Raw genomic sequence first — 13,820 nt, forward strand, 5'->3', positions numbered from 1 at the left:
TTTTTCTCACTTTAATATATTTAGTAATTCTTACTACATTTCTCTTTCATGAACTTCAGCTTTCTGGTGAAGCCATGTAAACATTTATCATCTTTAGTGTGCTCTGGCAATGTGCTCCATGGCTCCACTGAGCTCTACATCTACTACCAACCGTCCTGCCACCACAGTGAGCTTCACAGCCTTCCTCCCATTACCACCTGGGGTAACTTTGCTCCTGGAGACATTTGCAGCCGCGGCCTGCCTCTCTATCCTGTTGAGAGTCACTGCAGGAAGAGGGAAAGCAAAGAAGAGCTTTATGCCATGCAAGGCCAAGCAAGATTTTGCTTGTCTGTGGGTGAGCTGTTGAAACTTCAGTACAGTTAGCTTTGTTTATTTTCAACAAAGCAAGAGCTTATTAGGACAGCTAATCCATTCCCCAGTAGCACTTAGAGCATCTTTGATGCAGTAATTGTTCTGGTGGTAAAACAGACCGGCTGTATCTTGCTCAGACTGCTTAATGGGTGATCAAGCTGCCATTGACTTTAAGGGTGAGGAGCCAGGCCTACAGCCTTTAGATGGCTGTTATCCTGTTAAGAAACCTGTTCTGACTTGAAATAGCTTTTTACTTATCTTGTCACTTCTCTATCCCCTCAAACCATCCTGAGATATATTTTTTTTTCCTAACTGGCATTTGTCATTCTTGGTAACCTTTCATACCTTCCTCTCTGTGATTTATCACCTGTATTTTCGGCTTTTCAACTTTTCCTGAGGGATTGGGTGTCTCTGAGTCACTGATGATTCATGTCAACTGCTTCTGTGTCCCCTTAGTTTTAGTAGCCTTAATCGGCTACTGATGTTGCCAGAATTTTATATGTTAATAATGTGTAATTAGCAGCTATGGAAAGCACCAAGGATCATAATTTAAAGCGATACAGTCAAAATTATATTTGTGCACATAGTTGCCTTTTGAAGTGCGGCAGTGGGTGGCAGTTTGCTGTGCTTGTATATTTTTAGGTTAACAGCTGCTTTCTGAACGCCTCCAGGGCATCAGTGGCAGCCACTTCCTTCCACCCAGCAAAGTTGCAGTGTCCTCTGCCTTGGTAGAGCTGCTTGGGACAGCAACAAGAGGACTGTAGTAACTTGCTACCGGTGGTGAAGCCTGGTGCAGAAACATGGAACTAGTGCCTTGCCAAAACCAGTGGATGGTAGTGTTCTTCCTCTGTGGGAGGCAGTGTCCCACAGAGTTTTTCCAAGTGGAACCTGTTGGCTCACAAGCAAGTCGGGCTCTTGCCTGTGCATGAAGCTCTCAGCTTCTGCTGAGCTTGGCACCATTTTCCTTCTTCAGCCTCTGCATCTACTGCCGATAGCAGTGGGATGTTCTTTATGCGAGACAAGAATTTTCATGTTCTCACCCATGCATTTAGTGTCTTTACATGTGGCCCAAATTTGCACAGACTTTCTTTCCTTATAAAGGTAAGGTCAAAGGCAGAATGTTTTTGGAACATCTGTTATCTCACCTGTATTACAGGGAAAGCCAGGAATGTCCACTTTGAACTCCTACCACATTCCAAAGCACAACCGATGAGTCCTTGAGATTGTGTTCCTTGAGATCATGCTTCTCAAAAATCTCTTAAGAAACTACCACACTAAAATGATTTCTTTCAACTTTTATAGCACTATTATGCATTTTTGTAACATTTTTTTCACATTTGAATATTTTTGGATCATATGTTTTCATTGCAGAGATTAGTAGGAAAATTCTCCTATTTAAAGTTTTACTGCTACTTTATCTGAAAGCATCATGCTTCTTCCCTGCATCCCCCACAAAAGTATGAAAGTGTCAATAGCATTTCAATATGTTTTGCAATGCAGATACTTCATAACATCAGGGAGATTGCTTCTGGTGGATAATCTCTTGTGGTTAGTAACTATTATGCTCCTTTTAAAATGGATCAATCCGTTGGGCTTTGTGCTCTTTTAAGCATACACTTATTCAGTTTAGCTCATTGTCTAACCTTCATGATTTTTTTTTCAGTAAGTGAATCTAGGTTTGATAATCATAAAAATGTGGAAAAGGCATACTAAATTAGGCCTGGATACCTCTGGAAGTAAAAATTAATAACTAGCACTTGAAGAAAGCTTTTTACGAATAAGTACTAAATTACTTTACAGAAGTTAAGGTAAACAGAGGTTCATAGATATTGGTGGATTAGCTGAGTTATAAAGTCATTGTCAGAGCCAGGAATGCACCCTTCTTATGACATTATTTTCAGGCTGTGAACCCTTCCCTGCCCTGTTTTTCTTCCCAATTTACTGACAAAGAGTGAAAAAAACATCGTCTTGGAGTAGTGATGGTTCTAGAGCTAACTGCATTAAGACACTTCAGGAGAACCCCAAAATTTGAAAACGGTGGTAAGAGATGATGACTAACACAAACAGAGAACCGTCCTTGGACAAACTGTTGAGATGAACAGGTGTCTGGGGCTTTGTGAAAACTGCCTTTGTGCTTAGAAGGAAAGGGTGCTCCTAGTGGGAACTGAAAATGTCTGCCTTGAGCCATGCTGCTGTAGAAATGCTCTCAGTAGCTGCCTGCCCACAGGTTGGCTGCTTACAGTTTACAGGGCTGTAATGAGCAGCTCAAGGCAATTTAAACCTGCCCTGATATTGAAGGGGAGGGGGGGTGCCCTTGTTCTTCTCACCATGGGTTGTATTCATCCACTGCTCCCCTACCTTCAGCTCCAGAGTCAGTGTGACTCACTTGTAGAACCCAGTGGAGGAAATGAAGGTTATATCTCAAGTTAGATCAGGTGCTTTCTTCACATGTGATTGCTTATATAGCTTGTGTCTCTCATGGCTTTTCATCTGCTTTAGCAGAGTCAGGCTGGACCTTCTTCAGGTTGAACAGTGTCCATGCAGTTTTTCAAGTCTCATTCGCAGAGGTCAAGGATTTAATCAAACATCCTTCCGCAGAGTTTCAGTATTACTTTTTACTCCTCCAGCTATTCAGTGATTACATTGTCCCTTTTTAATCCATGGCATGGTTGGGGATGCTTTCAGTACTGTTTCAGTTTATGCCGTGGGTTACTTGTGAGATCTGTCTATTTTATTTGGATTTACTTTCTGGCTATTAATTATAAATTTATGATAATTCAGAAATGACCATCAGTTCATCACCTTTAATGATTTTTTAAATGGGTGTAAAAGTGTCTATTTCCCCTATTTAATTGTATGCTTAATTTCAAAGTTACATAGAAGAGATCATACCTAAAATTAACAGTGAGGGAACTTAAAACTATGTCTAATATCTTCATATGTTAGCATTTTAAACACTAATGGTGATAGTTCTGTTCTCATAATGATAAGCAGCATCTGCCTGCAAGTCTGTTTTCCCGTCTATGATGCTGAGCATTGCAGGAGATTCTACCTTCCTTTGCTCCAGAACTGCTTTATTCCTTGAAGTGTTTCATTCCCCTGGCAGTGAAAACAAATCAACTTGACTCTTCCCATAGAGTGAAGTGGGTAGATGGTATTCATTAGAAATTATGTATCACACATAGAGACAACCATGGAACTGCAAACCAGATAGAAGAAATGTGTGTGCTGTCTCTCTCTGTATACACATAGATATACACATACGTATGAAAGCTGAAAAGATCAGTGGACACAAAGGTTAGTCCTGCAATGCTGATTTATCATCCTAGTCTATAGCACAGCAGTGTGCCATGTTTTACAAAGATGATGACAAAAAGCCACCTTAAGAAGGTTTACTGTTTCTACTTAGGTCAGCTAATATGCCTGAGGCCTGATGACCATCATACACTCCTGATGGCCTCTCTATGTCTTTCAGGGCTGATAGTATAGAGAGTTAAGCTGGGAAACTGTCTTTGTGCAGATATGTCTTTTTCTGGGCTGAGGGCATTTGAATGATTATGTGAAGTATCACTTTGCTAGGACAGTTGTGTTCACATTGGTATAGCAGTATATATCATTATGGAAATGCTAGTAAAGCATCTTTGTCTAGTGCACCGTAAAGGTTTTAAGAGAAATTCTGCACATCTGCAAGATGATTATGGATCTCGTGGGAGGTATTATCCTTGCTACAGTGACTACGTATTTTCTGTCCAAAAAATCTTTTCTTTTACGTTGGTGGAGAGAAAAAAAAAGAATGAAGAGAAGTAAAGTCTTCATCTACAACCACACTCTTTCCTTACAAAGTTATTTCACAAAATATCAACCATCCTTCTGCAAGGATATAATTGGGTATATCTTATAACTGTGTCTGGCAGGTGGGATGAAGGGCTATTCAGGGATTCACACTGCATTGTGAAGACCCAGAGAAATACTGGGAAGCAGAATGCTTGCCCAGACCTTTTTTTCTTCCTGCTTAGGATCTGAGAAGCCAAAAATGTAAGCACAAATGGATATTGGCTAGGCATGAGTAAACTCTGGTTAGAAGATAAAAGAAGGTTCCTCATCTTTGTATATCCAGTCATGGCCTTCCAGTGGTACCCAGGTCAGAGAAAGATTTCTGCTTTTCAATTAGGGCTTCTTCTGTTTATCTTACATGGTCCCCTGTGATTGTGGGGTGGCTTGTGAGGTTAGAAGTTCAAGGGAAGGCAGGAGCGGAAGGAGACAAGTGGGCAAAACAGCTGCTGCTGGGGAAAAATTGAGGTCCAATTTCAGGGAAAGTACCTGAAACTGTAACAATCAGAGATGAGCTCTCAAAAAGTAATGAAATCAGAGGTTAGGAGTCAAAGAAGTGCTCACTTTGGGGCTCAGGTGTATTGGGAATGACTGTTACACAGATGGGAAGCATGTGGATGCACGGAGACCGCCTGTTACTATTCTATATTGAAAGCATGTATGTGCACAGTCAATATTTAAAGGCATTTCTCTTGCTGAATGCTTTCAAGTTAAGTGTAACTACTAATATTAGATATTTAAAGATAATTGCTATGTAGCGATAAGCACATGCCTGAAATTTCCTGTCATTTGCAGAGTATTTTACATGTCAGAAGTGGTTAAGTAAGGATTAATATTTCCATTTTGCAGCTATGTGGTGAAGGAAAAGAGTCTGAACTGGGTGCTTTATTGTTTGCTAGTGGTCATAGAGGAAATCTTGTGAAACCACGAACAAGACCTGAAACTTCTTGACTTCTTGCCATATACCAAATCCATTCACTAACTGCTCTGTTTTTCTCTTTTTCCCTTGTAAGCTGAATATTGTCAGCTTATCTGATGATAGAAGAGTAGCAGGTGTCCAATGAAATAAACAAATCGGTAAAAGTAGCAGTAACCCCTGGAGGTCAGAACCTGACCTTAAGCAGATGAAACCTAAAAGGAACTTAATCATGATCATGAAGCTTGTTTTTTATCTTTCTATAAAACAAGTTTCTTTATGCTAACATTTTGTATTTAACTATGTGGTTGTCCAAGGCTGAGATATGATTGCTGATTTCAAAGGATACAATAATGATGAAGTCCCTATTCCACCACAGAAGAAATAAGAAGTTCAGATGCCTTAGGACTTCTTGGAGGTTTCCATGTTAGGAAGTATTTTGTTTGCTAAAATGCAAATTGAAAACATGGTCAGAAACTTATTTGCATTGTTGGGCACTTAAATGCCTTTAAAATATACCCACAATAGATTTCCTTTTAATACAAGTCTATGTTTATATTTTCCTCTCAAATAAGTTAATGAAAGGTGGTGTAGTTCGAGAATTTATGTGTTTTTCTTTGATGTTGTAGTTGGTGATATCATTGAATTTAGAATAGCTTTTAGGTTTGCATAGGAGTACATGGGTACGTATCAGTATTTTCCTGAGCATTATTACATATCACCCCTCAGACTAATACACAGTGTGGTAAGATCAATCAGGAAATGAATACAAATGTTGACTCATCTTTTTTTTTTTTTTTTTTTCTCTCTAGGATTACGACGGCTTTTTTGAATCAAAGGAAAGCAACACTGTTTTCTCCTTTCTTGGACTGAAACCTACTTTGGCATCAAAGGTCAGTGTAGTGTTGCAGACTTTTCATGGAATTCTTGAAATACTGAGACAGAATTTTTTTTGAGCTGAAAGAACTCTGTGTATTTGGATGCACCACTGCCCTAATCCATACCTTGTCCATATCAACTTCATGCTAATGAGGTAATTGAAATGGTTGCCATGAAAAGCAAAGCATTTTAAATGAAACCAAGGATATACATGGGAGTTAATTTGAGACAGCAGATAAATGAAGTTTAAAGAATACATTCTGCTTCACGTTATCAATCTAAATTGAAAACAACTGATTTAATTGTAACAGGAGACAGAACTAGGATCTTTATCATTGGAATATCTGCAGCTTATGTCACCAAAACATCGTCTTACTGAGCCAGCCTGACAATGGTTCAACCAGGACACCATTTATTCGTTAGGCATTAGTTGTTGTTTTTTAAATGCTGAAATGCTGGAGCAGTCAGGAGTTATATCAACTTTTTGGGTAAGAATTTGGTTTTTACAAATACATATATATACAGATCAGAACACAAAGCCAGATAACATCTTTCTGTTGAGGGCAGTTTAATAGAGGAGATTTTATTGACATATGGAAGCCTGGACACTTGTTCAAAGAGACTATGGTGTACCTTTGAGCAGTAGATCAGACAAAGAGGGGAGAATTTTTCTTCCTTTGACTGCTGTATATATAGTGGTTGGTAGTAGCACTGTTTCAGGCTTGGGTATCTACAAAGTTCCTCTTCTGCCAGGAATTCAATTTATTTCTGAACCCCATGAGTGACAGAGAACCTCAAAAGGGAATCACAAAAGCAGGTTATTTTGGCAGCCTGCCTCTCTTCGTAGCTTGAAGAACTAGTCCCAGGAAAAAGATGATGTCTTACTGCAATCAAAAATAGCAGCTTTGTGCAGCTCTGTTCCTGAGAAATAACCTGCTGTAGGCCTGAAGGAGTGTCTCTATAAACTTGGCCAGATCACTGCTTCAGTCTGGTAGTACTTCAGAGGGATGCATCCTCAGCTGCTGTGTGGACCAGGGCTAGGATCTCCTTGTATGCAAAGGTCACAGACACAGGAGATTAAAATCTTTATTTATCTTTACTGATGATATAGACAAGGGGATCAAGTGCACCCTCAGTCAGTTTGCAGATGACCCCAAGTTGGGTGGGAGTGTTGATCTGCTCGAGGGTAGGGAGGCTCTGCAGAGAGACCTGGACAGGCCGGAGCCATGGGCTGAGGCCAACTGGAGGAGTTTCAATGAGGCCAAATGCCGGGGGCTGCCCTTGGGCCACAACAACCCCCAGCAGCGCTACAGGCTTGGGGAGGAGTGGCTGGAGAGCTGCCAGTCAGAGAGGGACCTGGGGGTGTTGATTGACAGCCGGCTGAACAGGAGCCAGCAGTGTGCCCAGGTGGCCAAGAAGGCCAATGGCATCCTGGCTTGTGTCAGCAATAGCGTGGCCAGCAGGGACAGGGAAGGGATCTTACCCCTGTCCTCAGCACTGGTGAGGCCGCCCCTCGATTCTTGTGTTCAGTTTTGGGCCCCTCACTCCAAAAAGGACATTGAATGACTCGAGCGTGTCCAGAGAAGGGCAACAAAGCTGGTGCAGGGTCTGGAGCACAGGTCGTAGGAGGAGCGGCTGAGGGAACTGGGGGTGTTTAGTCTGGAGAAGAGGAGGCTGAGGGGAGACCTCATCGCCCTCTACAGCTCCCTGAAAGGAGGGTGCAGAGAGCTGGGGATGAGTCTCTTCAACCAAATAACAAGAGATAGGACAAGAGGGAATGGCCTCAAGTTGTATCAGGGAAGGTTTAGACTAGATAATAGGAAGCATTTCTTTACAGAATGGGTTGTTGTGTGTTGGAATGGGCTGCCCAGGGCAGTGGTGGAATCCCTGTCTCAGGGTTGGCACAGCACTGAGGGATATGGTGTAGTTGGGAACTGTCAGTGTTAGGTCAATGGATGGACTGGATGATCTTCAAGGTCTTTTCCAACCTAGATGATTCTGTGACTCTGTGAAAATGTATTTTCATAACATTAATAAGATATTTTTTTGTCATTTATTTTGGTTCTTTTTTGTTTTAAATAGGAGTCAGAACCCTAGAAAGCCTATCTGAAGTATCGACAAGCACATCTCCTGGATGAACGACCCTGTTCTTCAGCACACAACAGCTTCCCTAATGGATCACTGTGATAGAGCAAACATGCATCATTAGTAGTAGTCTGCTTGCCATGAGGCGGTGCTCTCCAATAATGTGGACTTAATAACACATATATGAAACAGGATTAAGGCCGGGCTACTCATCTTCCTTTTTAAAAATACTCATTGCTGGTGTTTTACTTTTGTCTTTGGATGGTTTTTGCAACTGGCACTGGTATTCTAACAAACACATATGTTTGAGAATAAGGACTGAAAGTGAAGGGCTTCTGTCATTCATGAATATACTTACATAGTCAGATTCCTTACCTTTTTTAATTCTTCCAGCTACTGTTAGTTGAAATTAGCTCATCATGATAGTTAAAGTTCTGGTGGTTACTAGAATGTTTGTGCTGGCTATGATCCAAAAGGTGAAAAACGTCAGTCATAAAATCTCAGTCTAAGCCAATAACTGCCATTTTTTGATGTACATTTGTTTATTGTGCTGTTTTGCTTGATCATGTTTATTGTAAGAGCCATGGGCTGATAACCTTGTTCATGAAAACTTGATTTGTCTAATGATGCACACTGCAATTGAATGTTTAAAAACAGTTGTTACCATGGAGGAGGTGCCAAAGTGAAATAACAGAATCACAGAATTGTCACAGAATACAGAATCACAGAATAATGTTTTGACATGGTTCCTGTTCCAAATGCAGGTGAAATGTGCAGGAAAACACTTGGTGGAAAATAACTGAGTAGTTCAGAAGAAGAGGTTTCATAGCTAATGATAATACTAAGTTATCTCTTAACCAACAAAGGTTTAACACCCAAAGTCAGAACTCTGTAGTTGGACTGTCTTAAAATGAAATTTTGCCAAAACCTTGAGGTTTACCTTCCGTAACACACAGCTCCACCATTAGCCACATGAGAGACAGGGGATACTTTGAGAGGCAGGGATCAGTGCCATGGATGGTTAAACAGTCTACCATCAGTCTACCAAGAGCACACCTAACTTGCCCAGCTGTTGTCCTGGTTATAACCCCAGGTGTGGAAATGTGAAGGTGCCTCACAGACAGTGAGAAAGCTGAGTGTGTGCTTTGCTGGATGAGGCCACAGTGGTCAGCTCAGCCGAGGAACAGGAGCCAAGTGAAGGAAGTGGAGATTATTCCAGTGGGACTGTATTGATGCACATAGCAGAACTTAGGCTCGTCACTTGCCAATAACCATTACAAAATGCATTCTAGACAGAAGTTAAATTGCATTATGCATTTTGAATCAAGTCTGGCTATGAAAATAACAACTACGCTGTTATGTGGCTTTTGCTCAAGTGATTTTATAATGACAGGGTAGTGCCATTCCACTAAATGTCCTTATGTCTTTGGCTAAATGGAAGACAAGCATTATGTGGGAAAGTTTCTTTGCAATCACAGCGTCACTCAGACTGTGTCTTGAAGGAAGCAAAACTTGTAAAAAGTGTCAGGAAACAGCACTGTCTGTGCAACAGATCACATCTGTTAAAATCAGTAACCATGGTATCCAAGACATGTTAGTTGAAAGGGACACCTGGAGGTCATCTGGTCCAGCACTGTCAAAATGGGGGCTAACGCCAACACTAGCTTGGATCAGATATGGGTTTGTCTAGCAGAATCTTAAAAATATCCAGAGATGAAGATCTCATAACCTGCTAGGTAACCTGTGCCAGTGCTGCAGTAGTCTCCTGGCAAAAACTTTCTTTTAATGTCCAGCCTTAACTCCTAGGCTGTAATTTGTGGCTGTTGCCTTTGCTATGTTTTCTGACACTCATTGGCACCATCCTTTTTGTAATTGCCCTCAAGATAGTTGTAGGCTACCATCAGAACACCTCTTAGCCATCTTCTTACCAGATCATGCAAACCTGGCTTCCTCAACCTCTCTTCACAGGCTGTGTGCTTCAGGCCCCTGGCTGCTTTGCTTTGGTGGATGAGTACTCTTTCCAGTTTGTCTACATCCCTCTTGAATTGGGAGGAGGTCCCAAAACAATATTTTGGACGTGGCCTCACCAGCGCTGAGTGGAATAATAACTTTCCTCAGCCTGCAGGCCACACTTCTTCTGAAGTAGTGCACTGCATGCTTTCCCCTATTTGCAGTGAGTACATTGCTGACCTGGCATTCACTAACATCCCAAGGTCTCTTCAGCAGGGTATTACTCTGTCAGTCGCTTCCCAGCCCATACTGATGCTTTGCCACCCTCAAGAGCAGAACTTTCTACTTGTTCTTATCAAACTTCACGAGGTTTCTGTTAGCCCAGTCCTCAAGGTTATTGAGATGCCACTGGACTGAAGCTCTACCAGATGTTACCAACCACTGAACCAGGTTCAGGTGTTGTTTACAAATTTGCTGAGGGTGCACCCTACGTCATCATCCAAGTCCCTGCTGAAGATGCTGAACAGTAGAACTGTAGCCTCTCAGATGTTGGACAGTAGCATACTCATGACTACAGAAGTATGACATGAACAATGTTCATGACTACTGTTTGCTGGAGTAAAGAGCAGGTTACCTTCCTGTCTGTGTTGTCTCAGCTACAAATTGCTTACAGCTGTGTGGCTTTTCCCTCTAGTACAAAGCCAAGAAATCTTTTAAAAAGGAGATGTTAAAGGAGTCCGTCCATAAATCAGTTTCTCTCTGGATCCTCTAGTGCCTCCTCAGCTCAGATAAAGGGCTAGATGGAGTAAGAGCACACACAGATTTCAAGTCTGTGTTGTATTTACTGGTCAAAACCTTAGCTACAGCACCTTCTCTAGAGGAATCCTGAATGGGAGTTGTTAACATGCATATACATATATGTGTATACATATATATATGTGCATTTTTAAAACTTACGTTGTCTGTGGTAAGTTGTTGTGACATTCTTTGTCAATGATCCCATATTTTCATGAGACTTGAACCTCACTATAGGAAGGGAATGGGATGCGAGGTGGAGCTGTATGTTGTTAACTTCACCAAATTCAGTATAACTATTCCTAAAAAAAAAGTTAAATATTTAACTTTGCAAATGAATACGGATATAAATTTATATAATTATGCAGTTGATTATAGAGAAGCCATCCTGGATTTATCATGTACTTGATATGTTGTAAACTTTGAGAACTCCCTGAAGTCCCAGTTTCTAAAAACCTACCTAAGTGTGTAAGTATATACACATGAGTAATCCTGGGTGAAATCCCAGGTTTACTGATGTTCTGAAAGGCACACTGATTTCTCCAGGGATGAAATTATTTTCACAAAACTCATCTTGAATTTTGGTAATTGTAGAATAGAAGCCTCCCATTCAGTGGAGAGCTAGTGCTGTTACAGCTGTTAGGTAAACCTAGCTTATTTCAGAGCATGCATGTGGACATAATCAGTTGTATGGAGGACAACACTAGCTCCAAAGATATCCTGCTTGCTTGCATGGATTGGCAGTGTAAGTCCCTTAGAATATGTGCTTTTGAATAATAAGTGGCTAGGTTTTTTTTAAAAAAAGCATATATGTTGCTTGAGTATAAATTTGGTCTGTTGTGCAACAGCCTTATTTTTGTAATTAAAGCCAGTAGAGTTCTAGTTTGTTACACAAGGTGATCCGGAATTTTTTAAACCAGTTTTCTAATAATGGAATGTAACTGTCAGGTAACTGAAAAGGTCTGTGGAAACTAGAGCCATTTATTGAAAGAAATAGCAAATTCTTAATTCTGTTTCAAATACTTGGATACAAAGTATCTTGAGAACCAAATGATCCCAATCTTTAGCTAATACTTGTAACTACCCAACTTTTAAAAAGGGAGAGCAGTGTGAATTAAACTGTAAATGTTTGTACCTAGCTGAAGTTGCTGTGTGGGCTGACGTGCACCTGCACATTCACTGTATCAGTGGCTTTGACAGAGGTGATATTATTTGTGCCACACACTACTGGATAGTGCCTTGCTAGAAAGAGGACTGTTTCTGTAGGGTCTTCTTAGACAGCTTAAACTTTGAACTGAGAAAAGGATAGTGTCTATATTGCTATTTTTTTAATAATGCAGTAAATTGATTTGGAGGCCTGAGTCAAAAGACACATGCTTTGGAAGGTTGAAACAGTTCTTAATAAGTCTTCTGAATGCGTGATTTTTCGTAGTGTGGCTTTCTCTTTTGTTTTTGACTGTCTAGAATCAAACCTTCCAAGGGAAGTGGACCTGGAGTAAAGCCCCTAAATCCATGATTACACTTTAAAATAACTGACTCAAAGTGTTGAGCAGCCCAAGTGCTATCACTGAAATGAAGAGTTGCTACCAAGCTCTCAGTCGATTTCTTGGTTGTCCCTCCCTGCCCTTGTCCCTCTGTCAGGCCATTTATTTAGGGAGTCCAATTCAGGGAGTACCGTGATTCAGAACACTGAGATTTTAGGCAGTGCCTTGAGACACTTTACAGGAGTGCAAGAGTGGGGTCATCACCAGGAAAGTGCCAAATCCCATTAGTCTTCAGTGACTTGTCCACTGATTTCACTAGATCTTGGTGCAAGCGGTGGGAGGAGGAGGGAGCCCCACGTTTGCCCTGCACAGAGAGCGGGAGTGGAAGACATGGTGTGGAATGGCCCATGGCTTGTTGTTGGCAGCCTGAGCAGTGGTTCTCACAGGGCCCCTTGGCTGGCAGCACTGTGTGTGAAACCACACAGTGCCACCCTCCACAGGACTCCAGTTGCATCGTGGCCTATCCTTCATCCTCTTGCTCCCTGAGAAATCCAGGAGGGAAAATGGAGAACAGCTTCTTGAGAGCAGTCCTTCAGCCAGGGCAGATCCTGCTTACTCCCTTCTTCCTATTCTTTACCTCTTCCTAATGTGCTCTGTCCTGTCCTGTGTAGACCCACCTGCGTGCAAAGCTTCCACTCCCGGCCATTTGTAACATACCTGTGAGGCTGCAAATGCAGAGCTGGTGTTCACCTTCACAGCGTCAGTGTTTCGTAACTCAATGGGAGAGGGAGCACGTTGCATCCTAGGCTGTGTACACGTGGAGTTTTAAATTATATATTAAAACCATGTTCATCTAATAAAAAGTGTATTTCAAAAAAGACATTTGGACTCTGTTTTGTGTGCAAAGAAAATAGGAAATAGAAGTCTTTATTCTTGCTGCAGCTCCCTCTGGTGGCAGCCTGGTGCTTTGGCTCGGGCAGCCCCTGCAGGTGGAAGCACTGCAGAGCTCTTTGCCTGGGATGGGTGAACCTGATTCTGTAAGATGCTAAGCACCTCTGATCCCTGTTGATTCATGGGAACTGCAGTGAGGGTTAAGGTCTAGGTCCTCCCCAGATAAATAGCAGTAAAAAAAAAAAAAAAAAAAAAAAAGGTGATTTATTGTCTTCCATTTTTGTGCTTTGTTTAGTTGATAAATACTGAGGAAATAAAGGCCAGATCCTCTGGGGTGACTTGGGAAGTGGGGCCAGGAAGTTTTCATATACTGAAGTTTTTCTCCTAGGGCTAAAATATTAAGGAGCACTCCTTTTTCTTGACTGAAAGAAATCAGAATCATAGAATGTTTTGGGTTGGAAGGGACCCCAAAGATCATCTAGTTCCAACCCCCTGCCATGGGCAGGGACACCTTCCACTAGACCAGGTTGCTCAAAGCCCCGTCCAGCCTGGCCTTGAACACTGCCAGGGAGGGGGCAGCCACAGCTTCTCTGGGCAACCTGTGCCAGTGTCTCACCACCCTCACAGTGAAGAACTTC

At 41.6% G+C, this 13,820-nt stretch overlaps 1 protein-coding gene across 1 annotated transcript in view; it reads left to right on the forward strand.

Moving 5' to 3' along the window:
• The window catches only part of SH3BGRL2 (SH3 domain binding glutamate rich protein like 2), a 49,801-nt gene extending 36,635 nt beyond the window's left edge, over nucleotides 1–13,166 (forward strand). Inside the window, exons 3-4 of the mRNA XM_074895952.1 lie at nucleotides 5,911–5,991; nucleotides 8,060–13,166. Coding sequence (XP_074752053.1) covers nucleotides 5,911–5,991; nucleotides 8,060–8,074 — 96 coding nt within the window. The 3' untranslated portion in view covers nucleotides 8,075–13,166. The remainder of the gene's footprint in view (nucleotides 1–5,910; nucleotides 5,992–8,059) is intronic.
• Nucleotides 13,167–13,820: the final 654 nt, after the last annotated feature.

The sequence above is a fragment of the Athene noctua genome, chromosome 1, assembly GCF_965140245.1.
Source record: "Athene noctua chromosome 1, bAthNoc1.hap1.1, whole genome shotgun sequence".
Classification (NCBI taxonomy): domain Eukaryota; kingdom Metazoa; phylum Chordata; class Aves; order Strigiformes; family Strigidae; genus Athene; species Athene noctua.